The sequence below is a fragment of the Thunnus albacares genome, chromosome 19 (genome assembly GCF_914725855.1).
Source record: "Thunnus albacares chromosome 19, fThuAlb1.1, whole genome shotgun sequence".
Classification (NCBI taxonomy): domain Eukaryota; kingdom Metazoa; phylum Chordata; class Actinopteri; order Scombriformes; family Scombridae; genus Thunnus; species Thunnus albacares.
This window is the reverse complement of record NC_058124.1, coordinates 20,845,187-20,865,103: the sequence shown is the minus strand read 5'-3', so window position 1 is coordinate 20,865,103 and position 19,917 is coordinate 20,845,187. Positions and strand designations below refer to the sequence as shown.

Here is a 19,917-nt window from a genome sequence, read left to right as displayed (position 1 = left end):
TCTCCTTCAACAACATCCCCATTCAAGTGCATCAGCTCCAGGCGTCCTCCCTCTCTCCCTCCCCTCCCTCCCCCCCCCCCCTCCTCCCCATCGTTCACCAGTAGCCTAAGCACATAAAAAATACATCAAACACAGCCGTCCGCCCAAGGCCTCGTCACACGCAAAATCATCTCTCCCTCCATCTCTCTCTCTCTCTCTCTGAAAAAAAAAGAAAAAGAAAAACCCAAGTTACAAAAGACAACTACAGAGGACACTGATAGAAAGAGAGATAGACTGAACTCGGAGGGTTGAGGGTCGTCTGCGAGGCCTCCTGAGGGAAGAAAGATTATTGTAATGTTAACACTAACCACCCTCTCGCCTTTCACGCACACTCACACACACACACACACACGGAAAGAGTAAAAAAAGGAGCATGACTTACCTTGTGCATAATAAGACCTTGTTTGAATTGTACACAGCCTGCAGCGCCATGACCCACTTCCCTCAGTTCAGCTCCACATCTGCTCCAGCACCAGTCTCGGCTGTGACAGTGGCCGAAGGCGGCCAGCACCCATGGGCCTCACTGTCAGATCCCCGGTGCTGAGATGCACATAGACTGTAAAGAGAGCCCTTCTGCACCCGGAGCTCACAGCCAGCACTCTTAAAAAATCAGCCAAATCGGTCAAGACGTGCTAAATTGAAACAGTAATCCAGCACGGGGTCGCTTTGCACAATAATTATACACTTTTATTTTAAGCGTAGATGTGAGTAGACACACACATACAAGTGCATACGTCACGGCACGCAGACAAACACAGCAACACACCCTTGGGTGCTACAGCTCATGTTTCTCTTCAATTATTCCACCCTCTGCCCTCTCTCCTCCTCATAATCTGAATAAAACTAGATCCGTGTCCTCTAGATATTTAGAAGCCGGGGCCTCGGTGCCAAAACATGTAACCTTCCTCCTCTTTCAAGTGTGGAGTGAATTGGGAGTTCAGGGGTTTTTTTTTTGGGTTTACTGCGCTGACCTCGTAATTCCCTCTCGGGGGGTTAAACAAAGTTGTGAAATTCAGTTTGGAGAAGCGCATACGGTGTTGATGCTTAGAGAAGACAGGGAAAAAGAATTAAGGGATAAAAAGCAAAAGCTAAATTACTCTCCTAACATCCACAGTCGTTATTCCTATTAAAATCTAATTAAATTTGATTTCTTGACCCCGCAAACAGACCCTTAGGATTCGGAATCGAGTCTTTATCTCGATTAATTGCATAGTAATGACTCAAAAATAATGATAGAGGCAGTTCCGCACCAAACTCTATCAAATTATTCATTCATTCACAGAATCCAGTGATGTTTCTGAGACTTTTGACTCTCAGAAAAAAAACAAACAAAACAGGTGAAAACCTTTTTGACAATGCTAAAAATGCAATAATTGAATAAACAACACCAGGATTAAGCCCGCCTGCCTGCAGGTACAGCAGCTCACTATAGGCGGGGCCCACCATGGGGTTCATTCCAGACCCTCCTGGCATTGGCCCCTAATGATGTGTAATGGGGCCCCCTGTGCCCATCCTAACCCCGGGACCTCCTCTTAATCACCGTGGCTACTAATGAGATGGAGAGAGATGAAAGGGCTCGTTAGAAGACCCTCCCTTTAATGCCGGCCTATTATTAGCCACTTACCAAATCATTAGTCTCCTAAATGCAATTACGCTTTAAACCAGGAAGAAAAAGTGAAAGAAAGAGTCAAGAGTCCCTAAAAGAGTTTCAGCGAAGGACGGTTGGAGAAGTGTTAGATGATTGGATATTCATGCATGAAATGGATTAACTTGTTTAAAAGCTTTCAGCTCTGTCAAAACCTAAATCACTTTGCCAAAATTGTTTTTTCATGAACAACCAGGAACAAAACATCAGTTATATTCTGTTTCTCCGCTTGTGTTTTAATCACAAAATGGGTTCACTGGTTTCCAGTAGCCTTTTGAGTGTGCAGTTTTTGTAAAAGACACTTACATGTTGCTTTTAGTTGTGGCTTTAAAACCTTTTTTATTAGTTTTTTTCTTCCCTTTTTGTTTCCATTTTGACAATTTAGTTTCTTTTTATTGGGAGTTTGTATCGTCTACCTTTTTAGAGTTATTTTCTGATCTCTATGTTTGTTTTATTGTTGTTCATGTTGACTAGCGACCACTTTGTAGAAGCTAATGGGGATCAAAATAAAGAATAAAGAATTAAGTTTGCCCTTTCCAGGCAAGTGGTGACATTTCAGCAATGTCTGCAGGGAAAGTTCTGCTCCCAAGTGGAAACTTTACTGAAATAAGTGTATCCGCTAAGATAGACAGTATAGTGTTTATTTACAGGAGGCCTGGCAGTGTATATTTGTAGAAGGGTGTTTATTGCGTTGGGAGTAGAAAATGTGCAGAACAGAAAATAAATGTTACCAGTTTTTTTTCCCCCAATGCAGTTTCTACATCAAACTAACTGGAAGGATAAAGGCGAGACGGGAAATTTTTTAAACTGGACTGTACAGAGTTCCCGTTCCTACACAAACTTATTTAAACGAACAAACATCTTCCATCCAGACATGTTGAACATGACTAATCTTACACTTATTCTGCCCCCAAAACTCACCTTTACAAGTATTTTGCATGAAATCTAACTGCCCATGCAAAAAGAACAGTTTTATTTGTATTGTACTCAATGAAAACCCATATTAACTCAAAAGAGATAATAAAAATACTGATCTCTAACAGCTGTATCCCCTTATACCCCTCCTATTAGTCCAGACACAAATCTCCCTACACTCTGAATATGATACATCAACATCATGTTGCATTTCCAATTGAATCTCCACTGTGACGAGCAGGAAGGTTTTTTCTCTCAAATGATGATATTGTGCATCCAACTTTCAAACTGATCTCCGAACTTCATCTCCATGGACAGCCTCCTTTCTTCTCCCTCTTCCCTCAACAAAAATCATTACCCTTTTCATGTTTATGTAGATGAAAGCACTCATAAAATCAATTGCTCTGATGCTGAAGGTGCAATGAAAATGGCATCGGGGAGCTTTGTTGAGGTTCAACAGCCTTTCACTAAATCTGAATTCAGTTGCAGTCATCTGTTCATCAAATTGGAAACCTTTTGACTGGCTATCCAGGTTCAGCTTTTAAAAACAACTTAAACTCCAAGATTGACACTCACATACTTAATATATTCTAACATTAAAGTTATTCCACTCTATTACATATTTGCTATTTAGCTAAATTGCTACCTCGATGTTTTGTAGTTGTTTTTGCTAATAAAAAAGATAAAAACAAAGATTTCATAAGACTGAGCTCAACAAATCCAGGTATGATACAACTTGGAAACAGATTAAATAGAAAAGACATTCAGGGTCTTGCAGGTAGCATAAACCCACAGTGACCCTTTATACTGCAAACTGAATACCAAGAATACACATTATACCTGTTGCACATTAATCTACTACTAAAAACAGGCAACTTTGCATCCAGTCCTGCTGAGATAGACAAAAAACAATTAGAGCGATGTCTTAAAATACACTTTTATTTACAATGTAAAACAAATACATAAAAAAATCCCTATCAATTTAAAACCAACTCAATCCTATTTACATGATAAAACATTTTTAAATGGACAAAAAGGAAAAGCAGTCCAAATAAAGTCAAGTAATGATGTGACGGATGATCGCCTCTGATGGCACGATGGATTTAACTAGTGGACAGCAAGTGTGTGTTAGGAAAAAAGTTCAAGTAAAACATCAGATTGTGCTCATTAGTTTGCGTCGTAAACAAACACGCCCATCTGTATTTGTACATATGAAGTCGTCTACAAGGCATCCCGGGAAACCTCCTTCGTTTTTAAAGTCTTAAATGGAGATTGAAAAACTGGACGTTGATGTTAAATTCAGGCCTCAATCAGCTGCTGGAGCTGCTGGTGAATGACGTCCGGCCTCGCAGCCTGCTGGTGATTATCATCATTCAGTTGTAATGTAATCGTGACCTCAGTGGCCCAGGAAGTTGAAAATGCTTCTCTGGGGGCCTTTCGTCTGTCCAGCAGGTTTGTTCTCCCTGCAGACCCTCTTAGCTGCAGGGTTCACAGCCGCCACCTGCCCCCTCTTCTTCATCGTCTGAGGTACAAGCACATCCAAAAGTCTTTTATCAACACTTGTAATTAAACAAAACGTCAACAAACACTGAAATAATAAAGTGCTGAATGAATAAAAGGGTGAATATTTTTGTGACATAGTTAGTTTTAGCCTCATTCTCACTGCTAAACATGTTGATGACAGGTGTTAAAAAACATCTAGTAGCACAACATCTGTCTGGATCTAACGTGAGCAGTGTGGGCTTTGGCTCCACCTAGTGTCATAAATGTAGAAGACGTGTGTGTGTGTGTATATAACTTCACCCATCACTCTCACATGACTATCACACACTGAGAAGTCTCTCCAAGCTCTTAGGAAAGTATTTTGTTTTTGTGCTTATTTTAGAACAGTGAGGTCTTGCCAAAGAGACACAACCAGACAGGGTTGAGAAATCTAGCTGAGTTAAGTCCAGACCAGTAATTTACCTCTTTTTTAATCAGTAGGGGAAAAAAAAAAAAAAAAAAAAAAGGGGATAACAAATATTCACTTACCGTTTCAGTATAAGCATCGTCTATTCTATTAAATAGATCAATGATTTTTTAAGTATACTCTCCAAACCGGCATTTTATAGATCAGTGGTGAGGTCCAACGTTGCTGTTGCTGTGAGTGACTAATTGCAAACAGTCGTTATGGCCGACGGGTAGAACGACCCCCCTGGTGAACGTGATTTAAGAGGAACACTAAACCAAAGCTACCTTTTATTTAATTTAACTAGCCCTGAAATGTTGCTTATAAAAATTTAAAAAAGGGAGATTTTGAGTGTTTGCATACTCCTTGTATAGCATATTAGCTGATTTTTGTATCCAGCACCTTATGGATGCACACACACACACACACACACACACACACACACACACACATAACTACTCCGACTTCTCCTGGTGAACGCTCGTTAACTGTTTTCCATTTAATCACAAGGCGTCTGGTTAGCCAGTGTGAGTTACAACCTAATGACCCAGAGTTGAACATTTTGCAGTGTGTGTGTATTTTGGCAATATCGCCATGAAAACACATACCTTTGGGACTGACTGAGCGCACGAGTACATACCAGAGACTTAGATTATACTACTTTAGTACTTCTGAGAATTTTTTTTTTTTTTTTTTGCAGCCAGTCTGACATTGTTTTGCTGTTCTGGTTGTAAAAAATGGTTTTTTGGAACATCGGTTTCTTTGTATGATTTCAACACTTCTTTTTCTGGGCTTTCACACAGGATGTGGGGGTTTTGGACATTCTTATACGCAACACTGCAGTTTACGACCACTCACTGACTCACTCGTGTTATACTGCTTAATACTACTGAATTGTGTTGCCTTTTGCACTCGTTTATTTCTCCGTTGTGTACACTGGAGCGCGTAATTCTTTCCCCTGTCTACTGAGCTGGACGACTGTACAGGGAAAGAATAACGATACCTTGTGTGAGCAGTTGATACCAAGACTTAGGTAATTAACTTTTAGCCTCCTTTAGATAGTCTAGTATTTTCAGCATCATATATCTGAGTTTCTGCAGAGTTTGGGTATAACGTTTATATTTGTGCAGCTATTAAGATATTTCACTTCTTATATCTGCACTAATAGGACGACGCGACACGACGCATTCGTTTAGTGACGTTTCTTTCACTCACTTGTTTCTGAGGAGCATCTGAGGTCGAGTTGTTGTCCTTCTCGGGAGACAACGTTTGAAACAGGAATCCGCGGCTGTTTCTGGGCGCCAGAGGATTCCCCTCCGAGATCGAAGCCAACTTCTGCAGGACGGATTTAGGCTGACTCAGGAGTGACCCTCTTCTCACCTGGAGGACATCAATAAAACATAAATCTTAAGACTGACCTTGTACGGATCACAGAGAATACGTAATGAACGTTGTTGGTTAAATATTTAAGGCCGACATCCACTCACATCACATCTCCCGCTTTGCAGCATTTTGAACTCTTGTCAGTACAATTTTTGTTTAGTAGACATAAAGAGACAGTAAGACAGTCATTTTCTCCGCTGGCCTCACTATGTAGCCCTGAAAGGCCAATACGACTACTGGATCCTTTATACTTACAAATGATCTTCTGGATCTTCTCAATTACAGCATTTGGCTGGTAAAGATGTTTCCAAATGATAAACGCAATTAAACAGACCCCAGTAAACAGGTTGTCATATTTGGCTTCAAACAACGAGATGTTTTCTCAGCATAAGATCCAGAAAAAAAGGCTTCAGGTGTTAACAGACTAGTGATGAAGTTATGCTATTTCATAACGTCAGATGCCACCAGTTTGTGAAACAACAAAAACTTTATACAAAAGCTTTTGTTGTAAACTGTCTGCAACTAAACTCAAGATTACAATGAAGTAAAGTCTTCTCTAGTAGTAGCATTTATGTGATGAAAGCAGCACAAAACAGCAGAATGAGAAGTCAGAAGACTTTCCGCCTTCTATATTCACAGTGACGTACCTGTAAGGGTTGCGAGGGTCTCTGGAAGGGATTGAGAGCTGCTGACGTCTTCTTCTCTGGTTGTGGTGCCACAGGAAGCTCTGGTGATGAGAATAGTGAATTAGTCTGAGTGAAAACTCTTCAATAAACCACTCTCTCGATATGTTGATAAAACAGCAGATTTTAATATATATACACAGTATACTTGCATTTCTTCATTTAGATACTTGTTTGTGTATAATTATTATTAAACATATAATTTATTTCTAGAGAGAGCATTAAAAAAGCATTACAGCAGTACAAATAATGAAGCCCTTTCTACCTAACGTACTATTGTAGAGCCACTTTGTCATTTATATTTGAGGAGGTGAAAAGCCCTGTGACAAAAACTCATGAATGTTACATGCAGCCACACAGTTTTATTCATATCTCGTATTGCCGGGAACACAAGAATACCACAGCTATTGGGAAATCAACACTCGGAATCAAATAGTCGTTTTGAAACAAGAGGATTGGCAGCATTTTCTTTGCCAGGTTTGGTTTAGCTGGGATAAACGCCAGTGTTTTGGTGCAATCTGTGCATGCGTGCATGCGTGTATGTGTGTGTGTGCGCGTGTGCGGCTCTGCTTCGTTTTCCAGAGCGCTGAAGCACATCAGGTGACGTTACCAACAGTCTTCTCGACTGAGTTAAGAGGATGAAAAAGCGTATCAACCCAGGAACATCTAAGATTAGACTATTTCTCTCGGCTAAAAATCTGGAAAGTGTAAATCACACTTTCATCACAAGACCTCGATTATATCCTGTTTACTAGCAGTAGTAAAAATAAAAAAAAAAGGGTTTCCCTGTCTTCAGCTTGTTCAACCTGCCAAGATTTTAACTGGAAACACATAAATCAAACTATGGAATCACCTTTTTGAGCCTTTTTTTTTTTTTTTTTTTACATTTTTACCTGGTTGTGTTTTAATGTGTTTGCTATTATGATAATCAATATCAACGGTGGGTTGCTTTTAAGGGTTATTGGATTCTTCTTGTGAGGCCTCGTATCAAACCAACCTTTCCTCTGTAGAGTCTTGGCAGTCACTTTCTTGGCCAGCTTCATAAACTGACTATCTTCATCTCCAATCTTCTCATCATCAGCATCCAAGTCTTCCCCTTTCTTGGCTTTCTGTTCAGACTGTGTGAGAAGAGACACGGAGAAAGGAATGAAGATAAAATAACAACACCCCCCTTGCAAGAGGAGAGGAAGGAGGAGGGGGGGGGGGGATCCAAGCACGCACACACATTTAGCTAGTTAGTAGCTAGTATTACACACAAACATTCACAGAGATATAAAGCTACCTGTTCTCTGAGCCACTGTTCTCTCTCCAGTCTCTCCTTCCTCCTCTGGACCTCAGCGAGGTCCACGTCGCCATCTTCCTCCTCTTCCTCACCCTCGCCCTCTGCTCCCGTCCCGTCCATGTTGAAGCCGTCGTCTGGAGGAAAGATTCAAAACGAAGCTCTAAAATGAGTAAATGGCTCGTGGGAGCAACTTCAAAAGACACTTTACTGAGTTTTTAAAATCCAATTTAATTGGATATTTGACGGACTTCAAAAATCTGCTTTACATCTTAATAAATAATAGTAACAAAATAAATGTGAAACTTGTGATCAGTAGCTCAGAAAGTCAGGTGTTCTCGGCTAATTAAAATATATAACTGAAAGCATTTAGTGTTTTGGCTTCATCATCTACTGGTCAAAGTCCAATCATATTCTAAATTCAATTAGAGCTGCAACAATTAGTCGATGGATAATTAATTACCAATTATTTTGATAACTGATAAACTATTGAGTCATTTTTCAAGAGAAAATGTAAAAAAAGACCTTTGAGGATGTCACCTTAAGCTTTGAGAAACAGCGATCGATATTTTTTTGACCAAACGACTAATCGGTCCATCGAGAAAATAATCGTTAGTTTCAGCTTTGAATTCAACATTAATTACCAGCATCCGGCAGGTATCAACCACCCATCCTGTAAACTTACCCATGTTTTTCCAGCGGAAGCGGCGAGCTCGTCCCGGACCGTCAGAGTGCAGGTCACCGTCGGCCAGGTAGCGTTCCTGGTACAGCCTCAGACGACGCTTATCATCATCCATTATCTGCTTCCTTTAAAAAAAACAATAAATACATTTTTAAAAACGTTTATCTCTCAGTTTAAAAAACAATCAAGTATCTTCCTACTAAAGGTTTTTCCTAAACTTTTCATCCACAGAGGCTCAGTCTGTACTTGCATTAATGCATTTTAGCCAAAATGATATAAAGAAATATATTTGATAAACTGATTATTTCAGTTGTGAACAGCCTCGTTAGTAAGATGATCAACACGGTGTAAAACCAGCCAGTTACTCACATGTGGATCTTGTTGACCTGGTCCGCCAGCTCTTCGTCAGAGGGAAGCTCTTCAAGGATCTCCTCTTCCTCATACTCGCTGCCTCTGTCATCGTCTTCGTCTTCGCTGCCTTCGTCACTGCCCGACAGCTCAGCCTCCGACTCCAAGTAGTCGGCCAAATGCCTGAGAACAGGACGCGAGAAACAACTTTTAAAACGACACTTTATGATGCAAATAGTAGCTTTGGTCACTTTTTCTTCCTAATGACAAATTATCTTATTAATTAAATGAGCGTGAAAGATTCCTCATGTATCAATAAAGGTTGATTTGATTCTTCACTTACATTTTCTTCTTTTTCTTAACTCTGTGCGGTGCGAACACACCCTCCATCTCCTCCTCTTCCACCTCATCGTTCCCCTCTTCCTCACCAGCATCCGCCTCCTCCTCCTCCTCCTCCTCCTCCTCCTCCTCCTCCTCATCATCATCATTATCGTCCTCCTCACCATCCTCATCGTCGTTTTCCTATAAAAAGGCAAAATTCACTTGTTCTGTCACTTGGCCCACGTGATAAAAAAAAAAGACAGTGAGGTTTGTGTTTGTGGAGAAATATTTTTACCTCCTCGCTGTGACTTTCAACATCTGACAGAAGCCGGAACTCACAGTCCTCTTCCTCCTCCTGCTCCTCTTCCTCTGGCTTTGTTTTACTTTATAGAGAGAAATCACTTTGAGAATCTTATATATTATTACACACAAATATTAATATTCCCTTAATCCTTTCATCAAAAACAGTCTAAGGTAATGAGTAAAAGAGGGGGATTCAAATTTTACAGATAGATAAGTGCTTTATGTCAACAAAATGATTGATGAGGATGGTTAATGATTAAAGATCGGATCAGATATTTGTACTCTACCTGTCTTGTGCTGGTGAAGCCGGATGAGCAGAACCTAAAATTGGAGGCGAAAGAAGACAAACATAAAGATTGTGTTACAGGAAGCAAAACCAATAACAGCCTCATAACATTTTAAAACCATGAAAATCTAAAATTTGAGACGGAAAAAAAAAAAGACTAAATGTGGAATCAAGTTACATACTGATAGCAACAAAACCATAAAACGTAAAAAGAACATAACATGAGGGGATGTAGAGCCACAGGACATCTTAACAACAGAACTTTATCAGGTAAGTAATTTGTTAAATGTATCGTCCGATATGATTTACTGAGAGCAGTCTGCATCATATTTAGTTAACTGAAGTTGATTTTAACCTTTTTAAATCAATACACAAAAAGGCACATATGTTCCTTTACCTTGACTGGGAAATTTGCCCGAACACAGTCCCAGCAGCTGGTCCATCGTATTGTCAGTATCTTCATCCTGTTCTCCCTCTTTACTCTTCTCAGTTTCCGTCTGCTCCTTGTCAGCCTGCGTGGGCGGAAACGCCCCCGAGCACAACCCGAGCAGCTCATCTTCCTGTGTCGCCCCGAGGCCTCCTGCCACCTGTCCACCTCCGCTCGAGCTACTCCCCGCCGTCCCAAAAACACCCGAGCACAACCCTAAAAGCTCCCCCATGTTGGCGTCCATGGCGTTTTCATCCAAGCTGTCCAGGATCAACTGTCTCTTGTGGGAGCGAGGCGCACCGGGGCGAGGCCCCACGTTAAGGAAGCCATCTGCGTCAAGTAACTGGGAATGGGTGTCGTCTTCTAGGGAGAAGCGACCTTGGGAGTCTCCTCCAAGGCCGGGACCGGGAGCCGCTCCACCCAAGGGCCCCGAGTCAGCGCCTGGGGAGGGAGGTGCGTACAGGTCTTGGGAGTCCTCAACAGGGAGGCAGAGAGAAGGCTCGGAGAGTTTTCCTGAGCTCTATTGGACAAAAAGATGAAATTAAAACCACCATCATGTAGAAAAGCTGTATAATTTATAACAAAAAATGAATTTTCTGTCTCACCTTGGAAGCAGAGCTGAGGAAGCTGGGCCTGAAGAGGCAGGGAGAAGGGGATCGGAACATGGAGGAGCTGGAAACGCCTCTTCCTGTGGAGCGCTGATGACTGACGGGCTGGTAGGAGGTGATCATGGATCCCGCCAGCTCAAAGCTGCTGTTGTGGCTGTTGTCCTTCACCAGGGACAGAGAGTCGTCCTCTTCTAGAGACGAGGATGAGAGAGGGAGGAAAGAAAAGTAAAGATGTTGAATGAGAAACAATTATCACCATGTTGGAAGTTTTTTCCCCCTTAATTAATAGCAGCTAATGATAACTACACATTAGTCTGCTTTGACTGTAAAAAGTAGGACGTTACTCACCCATCTTATTACTGTTGTCCTGTCCAGAGGGACCAGACCTCCTTACACCATCACTAAAAAAAGAGGAAAGTGCATTTGAAGCTTTATACATTTAAACACAAAACAAATAAGAAAACACTAATATCATCAAAAAGACACAGGACATCCAAGTAGTAATTTTATAAGGCAGTTCTATGAATAAAAAAATTTAAATGCATGTTCTTTTTCACTTGCAAAAGCTACAATTTTCAAAAAGTCTTGCAGATTTTAAACAAAAACAAACACTTGACCTAAAACTCCAAACCCACTTACCCGGTGCGAGAGCAGGAGTTGCCAGGGAACAGCATGAGCGAGCCATCTGTGTTAACGAGGTCAGGAGTCGGCGAGGGTCCGTTCAGCGCCACAGGAGAAGGGCTCCTGATACTCTGGACCACACTGCCTTCTTCCTCCTCCTCCTCCTCCTCTTCTGCCTGATCTTCACCATCATTGCCTCCCAACAGGTCTTCTACACCCTAGGACAAAAAAAAAAAAAGAACAGAGATGATGAAAATAGAAAAGGGACAAAAGCAAAAATGTGTATAAAGTAATTTGATAGTCCTGTTACCTCTTCTTCGTCAGACTCATCTGTCATTTCTTCCTCCTCCTCTTCTTCCTCTCCACACTCTTCATTGTCTAGGCGATTCAGCTCGGCCTTGCGTGCCCTATCCTCTTTTCTCCGTTGGGCCATGGCGAGCTGCAGTCGTTGCTTCAGAGTCAACAGCTTCTCTCCTACGCGGAGGACAAGAGGATGTTAGTCAGTCTCAAAACTGCATGACCAGAGGAAAAACCCTGTCCTGTATGTGCTTGTCATGCATATATCCGTACCAGGTTTGGCGACCACAGGTTCCTCCGCCCCCTCTTTAACCGTCACGGTGACGGACTCGGTGAGCAACTCTTCCTGGCCGGACGGGGTGCTGTCTTTGCGGACGATGCTGAGCTGCATCGTACGCTCTCCTTGGGGGCGAGCGGGTGCCTGGACGTGACGAAGGTAACGCTCCTTCAGGGCCTCCACACCTTATCGAAGAAGAGACGGGAAAACCAGATCTCAGTGTAACAGTAATGGGGTTTAATCAGACTTGAAATCCAAAAAAAGGATCATGACTCACCAGGGTTGAGCGGTGGAGGTTCAAGCTCAACAAAAGCTCCGTCATCAGCGCACAATTTGGCGACAGGTGGGGGGTCCAGTCCGAGCTCCTTTAGTCTGGTTAATTTGTCTTTCTTGGGTTTGGTGGGTTGCTGCGCTGAGGGCTCTGCTGCAGCTGGATCAGCGCTCTCACACTGAGGGGCTGGAGGCTCGACCGAAGCCCCAGATCCAGCCTCTTCTTGCTGGGCTTCAGAATCAGACACGGCTGCGGTCTGGCTTTGTTCTAGAGGGGCTGCAGGGGCTTCTTCTTCTTCTCCAGAGCCAGAAGCAGAAGTCACCGCAGCGTCTGTTGGGACCGACTCTTGCAGACTCTCAGAGAGGTAAAGCATCGGGCCAGATTCTTGGTCGGGGTCCGGGCTCTCAGTGGCTTCCCTGTCTTGACTCAGGCTCTCCTGCTGCGGGGACGAGGTGGCGGCAGGCTGGTGTAAGGGCTGGATCTGAGTGGATGAGAGATCCAGAGAGGTAGGAGACTCCTGCTCTGTCTCTGTGGATGGCTGTTGGGGCTCACTGGGAGGGTTTGCAGGAGGTGGAGGTGGAGCAGGCAGTGTCTCCAACATCATGGCTGAATACTTTGTAGACCTGAAGGGCAAGTTGGATTATTAATTTGTGGAGGTTACTGTGGCAACCTCAAATCTTTTGATTAAGTTTGATTGCATGACAGTAAATGTAAAACTAGAAAGGCAACCAGTTGATCCTAAAATCAGATTAGTCTGGAAAAATAGTGAAAATAGAGAGTGATTTTTGGAATCCATCAGCATATGTAGCTGCCTGCTAACCGGACCCATGTGTTGAATGTTTATTATTGTATTTACTTCAGCAGTGCCATGGCAGGACCCTCTGGCCTGGCTCTCTTCTTAAAGAACTGGTTGATGGTCTTCGGCTCAGGAATGTGGTAAGGCAGACCGAGTGTAGACTCTACAAAGACAGAGGAACATGTCAAAGATGTAGTCTCACTAACATGGAAACCTTTTAAAATACGAAGCACACATTTCTAAGTGTGATCCAAAACACCAAATCATCTTGAGGTTCAGGTGGCAGCGCCAAAAAAGCAGCAGTTAGCAGAGAAAAAAACCCACCAAAACAGTAAACACATTCCATTGATAAATAAAAAAAAGTATGTCTTGTAAACTGACCTCTGATCAGCCTCTGAGACTCACTGTGGAGTTGCTTCATTGCCTCTTTGCTGGCACGTGCAGCTTTCCTCTCCTGAAAACACCACACATGTTGTAAATGAGAAACTCTTTTGGTAAGTATTGGTTTTAATGGTGCAGTGTTCAGGATTTAGTGGCATAGAGCAGTGGCCCTCCCCTTCCAAGCGTGTTCTACACACTGCACCTTTAATTTTACAGCATTTTGCATTGCTTACCACACGCTGGGGTTTTTCTGGTGCCTCTTCATCTTCCTCATCCAAGTAAGGTTCCTGCACGAAAATTTCAAACTGATCACACAAAGCACATTTAATAGCGCACCAATACCGCTAACTATAATCATAACTTTAAATCAAAAGCAATAATATATCTCATGAAAAACACCAATTATAAATGGTTATTTTATTCGTACGTTATGTTTTTTCATCTTATGCTTGACTGCAGCTCGAATGGCATCCAGAGACTCTTCTTCTTCGTCCTCCTCCTCATCCAGACCAGTGTCAAAGAGTTCTGTGTCACCCAGCAGGCATCCACTGTCGTTCAGAGCCCGAGGAAGAGGTGCGTCCTGGGTAGAAATTTGTCTTTTATTATACAATATAATCCATATCTCAAGGAGTCAAGTCTGTTCTACAAAACACACTCAATTCTGCCTGTGCTTTGTTTAACGTTTGACATACACGTACAAGATTTCTGCATATTTTTCTTTACAAATTGCTATACTTTAATTCCTTGATTTAAACAGATCTTGGCCCCACAAACGCTACCATATCAATAACTGTATATCCAATTTTATCCCTTTTTCAAACCTATGAAGGCACAGAAATGACCAAATTCTTCTCAACACATTTTCAGACTAGACTAGGAACCTTGATGTACTTTAACACTGTATACAAAGACTTCAGAGGTACAAGAAGAAGAAAAATTATTATTATTGACAAAAGAACAAGCTGCACTTACCTCACTCACTTCAGAGAATCTCTCTTTCTTCTTCAGTTTTTCCACTGCTTTGCTATGCTTCTCCTTTTTCTCCCGATGCCTCTGGCTCTTCTCCCTCTTCTTCCGATCTTTCATTGATTTTACTTCCGTCTTCGCCTCCTCCTCCGCTTCTTCACATTTCTCTCGCTCTGGCTCACTGTCTTCGCTGTCGACAGGAGCGCGGGTTATTCTCTTGCTCTTCTGCGCCCTTTTCTTTTTCATCTCATCCTTCTCTTCCGCCTCTCCGGTCTCCATCTCCTCTCCACTGGAAGCAGACAACACCAGCGCTTCAGCCATGTGTACGCTGTTGTCTGCAGCTGCCTCCTCCTCCTCCTCGCTGTCGCTGTCTCTGATGGCATTACGGCGAGGTTTTCTGTGAGCTGTGATGTCTTCATCGTCATCAGAATCTGGAAACAAAATAAACATTTAGAAACAGTCAAATAGCACAATGGTCATACTAAAGAATTTGAGACTTTCTTGATGCAGTGTACCACTTGGAAAAAAACCCTGCATGAACATATAACATAAGCAAAAGATTGTTTATCTGTTGTTAATGATTAAACAATTATCTTGAAGCAAAACATATCAGTTATCTGTACATGCAGTAAAGTGCTTGAGAAACTTTTATCTACTGTAGCACTTCTTTTTGTATATCATGGATTGCAATTGAAATATTGATCTGACTGTTGCACTTATTGTGAGCTTTGTGTCTATAAAAAGCCTCAACTGCATAATGTAAATGAACTCGAATTTTGCAGACATTAATATAAATGGACCCCTCATTTCACACAGCCAGAGAGGGTCCTGTCTTGTCTCAGGTTGGATCATCTTCTATTGTTGTGTTACTTCACCTGCACACTCATCTCTATTGTTAGTTGTCTCTGCCACCATCTCCTCTGCTGGAGAGCCCATCCCGCTGTCTGAATCGCTCTCTGTTGCTGTCTGGGCCACAGCTGGGAGCCCCTCAGCCTGGGTACAACAAAAAAAGTGAAATCAACCACCATACAATTTTTTTTTTTTTTGGGCAAAATATGTGGGGGCTACAAGATACTAAGATGTTTGTTTAGAAAGAAAATATTCTCCACATTCAATGCAATGTCTGATCTAGCAAAGGTACAATTTGACAAAAGTGATAAGCGTTATTATTACTGTCATATCAAAAGCAGCATCAATGATAGTTGTCCAACTTACTGAATAACGTGGTAGCTTAAAAGTTATGGCAAGTATCTGTATTTGTCAAAATGCATTTAGGAAACTGATGTTTCCTTGCAAAGTTAACATGAAACATGGAGGTCAATTGTGTGGCTTTGGGAAGCCAAATGGCTGTTAAAGAACATTAGTGGCGCCTTGCAATAAAGCAAACAATGAGCACATAAGTTAGCTAGCGATGGCTTCCTCCGGTTGCATGAGGCATTCATTAAACAGCACAAAATAGACTATTTCAGAGACTCAGCGGCTGTCCCATAGAGGTTATCTTGGAAATATATTTATATACTGTATGACATTTAACAACGATAAAGTAAAACGCCTTTACTCGATGAGAGCAGGCCAAATCTGTAACCACCATCTCAGCCGACTAAACAAAACCTAGCGAGCGAGCTAACCGGCTAACGCTAACAATATCTGTAATTAGCAAATGTCTTCATATTTATAATACTTTCACAATCTTGCCGGTTTGTTCTCATAACTTCTAACTAACGGGGACACATTCATAGTGGATGAATGACCAAACTAGCTGCCGCCGAGAGCATTTCCTCACCTGTTGTTGAGCGAGGACGAGGCTCATTTTTTTCCGCCGTCTAGTTTACGGTCTTTTGCAAAAGAAACCGGTGAAGACAACGTCTCGTCAAATCGTAGCAGCCACAACAGACGTCCAAGAGTCAATGTCTGCGTGGCAAAAGGCTATTTTAGTCGTTTAGAGCGCATTTAGACCGCGTTTAGCTCGGCTGCCTCTCGTCCTCCCGCCTGTTCCACACACCGAATAGAAATTTTGATCTTTCGCGCGCCGTGACAGCTGGGCCGCCGTCTTTCGTCATCGAGGTGTCAATCGCACTGTTATCGCTTTCCTATTGGTCAGCTGGGTGGTTTTGTATCCGCCCGTTTGACGTCACTACCTGAAAAGAGCATATTTTAAGCACCGGGACTGTTCGGGCGGGCGGGGCTGAGGGAATTCCTTGAAAGAAAGAAAGAAAGAAAGAAAGAAAGAAAGAAAGAAAGAAAGAAAGAAAGAAAGAAAGAAAGAAAGAAAGAAAGAAAGAAAGAAAGTTCAATTCAAGTACATGCTATAAGTGCAGATATACTACAATAAAGAAATGTGTAAACAGAAAGTGTCACATTGAAATATTGAAGTCAAGTATTTCAACGAGAGAAGGTAAAATTAACCCTTACATACTATTCAGGGTCATTTTTATTATCTGTTTTTGATCTAAAATATTAACAAAAAGTTAATTGCAGGGTGAACTAGTTAGTGTTAAAACTACAAAACACATCTGCAAGGAGGCTGTTAAAATTTACCTCATGGTAAGACCCGGTTTAAAGGTAAATTAGAGTTAAAGGATAAGTTCAGTCTGTCTTAAAACAACAGTCAGGTGCCCTGAAAGAGGTTTTCCTCACTGTAATCATTCCTCCTGTTCATACTGGCTATTAAAAGATCCCCTTCAAATGTGTTTTCAATCTAAGTGATCCACAGTGTGTCCACACAGTCATTTTGTGCAAAAATGCATTTAAAAGTTTATCTGAAGCTTATATGAGGCTTCAGCAGTCTGAGTTAGTCACATCAAGCTGATATCTGCCACATTTACAGTCTTTTTAGCATCAAATTCCTTCTTTGTATTTCCTCGGACAGTGTTTCCCTGTTGAGCTGCAGTGGAAGAATAGTAACAAAAAGAGGGACTTTGGCACTAAAAAGACTGTAATGTTGAAAGACATCTACTTGATTTTGACTAATTTGGACGGCTGAAGCTTCATATTAGCTTCAGATAAACTATTAAATATTGTGTACAGAAGGAAGACTGTGGATTTTGTCCCCCATCATTTGTATTGTAAGTGATTTATGAAGGGATCTTTTAATGGCCAGTATGAACAGGAGGAATGATTATGACAGGAAAAACATATGTTAATGTTCATTTGGGCACCTGACTGTTGTTTTAAGACAGGCTTGAAAAATCGTGAACCTGTCGTTTAATCATGATGCAGAAGCAGACAGAATATGGGTGGCTGAAATTCCCTTTTAGAGGTCTGTGCATGTTCATTTGTGTGTATCTACGTGTGCTACCTCCATGCTTGTTCATGACAATAGAGAAAAAATTAAATTGTACAGTATATGGGATGTGAATATTATCGAATCACAGTATTTTTACAGAAACAGGCACTTTCTGAATGTGCACATATATGATCTTTCCATTGTCTAACATTCACCTAAGTATAGGCTATGTTTTCCACATATTCCCCTACCCGTCTCACAATGCACTTAAAAACATGTTGCTATGGTAGACAGCTTCAGGTAAGTGGACCGTGAGTTGAGATGATTTTATCTAACTACTATTTCCAAGATCAAGAATGAAGTTTGTGAAGAAGTGAAGTCATGCTTAACATTTTAGCCAACTTGGATGAGTCCTGTAGAGGTGTTATGGGTGAAAGTATAACAGTATACAGCTCGCATGTCAACAGATTCATCCATTAATCCATGATAACCGAGCAAACTGCATCCTCTGATGAAAACCATGTGACATAGTTGACAACTGACTACTGCTTTTTGATATCTTATTCTTTAACTGAGAGTTCATCTACTTTCAGTGCTTCAACTTAAACTTCTTTCAACACTTCCATGTGAACTGCAAGCTCAGCTTTTGACCACCGCTTCACCTTCAACTTATTTCAATTATTCTGCCTTTTCAAATCTTTCAACATGTGATATGAAAGTTGTACCACTTACATTTAGTTGTACTCGATTTTTTGATGACTGCTGATGTTGTGTTGGGCCAATATGCAGCCGGATACTATTGAGCACTATGCTGTTTAATGTCTGTCTTTAACTGTAATGTCATTTATTGTTGTTTTATTTGTCTGACGATTGTCACAGACTCATAAGGGATTTCAGAAAGGATAATAACACGAAACTAACACTGAACTTTCACACATACAGTAAACTTTCTTCAGAAAATCTAATTTCTTCGCTTTACTTCCAGCTGCTCTTGGTTACGTAAATTGTGTGTATTTACATTCCCACATAATGATATTTTCTTATCTTATATGTTTATTCATGATGTCTTTAATATAATAGGCAATAGAAAACAATGAAACACTCACAGGGGCAATTTTTCTGCATTACTTTCACTTTAAGACCATTTTGCTGATAATACTTCAGTACTTTTAATTACTTAAGTAAAATTTTGAATGCAGGACTTGTGCTTGTAATGGAGTATTTCTACACTCTTTTACTTACAGTCCCTTTCTGCTCAAAAATATGTTAATGTTTGAGCTTCACTGTGCAGAATGACATATGTGCAGAGTTTGACGCTAGAAGGCTGTTTTCACTTTCATCTGCTGGAGGGAGAATGTATCTGTATGCTCACCTTAAAATTTAAGACATATACCTACAAGAATGATTTGTGACATCAAAACCAGTTTGGAGCTAACTCTGGTCCGATATGCAACTTACACAAGTGTGATGTGGACACTTGAAGCCTCCAGTGCACATACACTGAGATCAGACTTTTCAGTGAGGTAGGAGACATCTTGTGTCCAGCAGTTAAACTTTTGAAATGAAAAATAATTATGTATTCATAGATTCTGGAGTTTTCCAGGAGGGAACATTTTAACCTGTTAAATGACACTTCTACCCATGGGAGTTATATTTTAAATGAAACCAGGCTTATGTCTGTAATCAAAAGGATTGAAGAACAATACCCTTCTTATTTTGGGTTCATTATTTTCAGGCTTGCGCACCAAAATGGGGGTGCCTGGTAAGAGGTTAATAACAATTTGTTTTAAATGTCTTAAAACATGTCTGGAGGGGATCTTTAAGCAAAGGAACTGAATACTATTCATGACCAATTTTACAAGGGCTGCAACTAACGATTATTTTCATTATAAACTAATCTGTTGATTATGTTCTCAATTCATCAAATAGTCATTTAGTCTTTAAAATGTTAGAAAATGGTGAAAAACGCCTATCACTGTTTTCCAAAGCCCGAGAGGCAACCTAAAATGTCTTGTTTTGTCCCGAACAACTGCCCACAACCCAAAGATATTCAGTTTACTGTCACAGGTTCAAAAAAACCACAAAAACATTCACATTTTAGGAGCTGCATCCAGAGAATTTCAGCATTTTTTCCTAAAAAAAGTTTAATTAATTAAGGATTAATCAATTATCAAAATAGTTGGCAGTGAATTTTCTGCAGATCAACTAATCGATG

The 19,917-nt window shown here is 41.1% G+C and overlaps 1 protein-coding gene across 1 annotated transcript; it reads right to left on the bottom strand.

Annotated features, from left to right (window-relative positions):
• Positions 1–3,518: 3,518 nt before the first annotated feature.
• On the bottom strand, positions 3,519–16,525 carry LOC122970279 (claspin). The gene is made up of 24 exons (XM_044336397.1): positions 16,260–16,525; positions 15,352–15,469; positions 14,483–14,907; positions 13,938–14,090; positions 13,744–13,797; positions 13,511–13,583; positions 13,190–13,292; positions 12,340–12,956; positions 12,059–12,247; positions 11,799–11,962; positions 11,507–11,706; positions 11,216–11,268; positions 10,865–11,058; positions 10,230–10,779; positions 9,834–9,867; positions 9,539–9,626; positions 9,266–9,444; positions 8,944–9,105; positions 8,578–8,699; positions 7,896–8,029; positions 7,611–7,731; positions 6,578–6,657; positions 5,763–5,927; positions 3,519–4,121 (listed from the first exon to the last, which is right to left on the bottom strand). The coding sequence occupies exons 1-24, from the start codon at positions 16,284–16,286 to the stop codon at positions 3,996–3,998; spliced, it is 4,131 nt and encodes a 1,376-aa protein (XP_044192332.1). The 5' UTR covers positions 16,287–16,525; the 3' UTR covers positions 3,519–3,995.
• Between the last annotated feature and the right edge of the window lie 3,392 nt (positions 16,526–19,917).

Bases quoted from the DNA above. Each gene is read 5' to 3' on its own strand.
- LOC122970279 (XM_044336397.1), bottom strand. From the start codon at position 16,286: ATGAGCCTCGTCCTCGCTCAACAACAG. The intron at 14,908-15,351 runs GTGAAGTAACAC...TTTTGTTTCCAG, and splicing joins CAATAGAGATGAGTGTGCAG to ATTCTGATGACGATGAAGAC. The intron at 11,963-12,058 runs GTACGGATATAT...TCCTCCGCGTAG, and splicing joins ACCTGTGGTCGCCAAACCTG to GAGAGAAGCTGTTGACTCTG.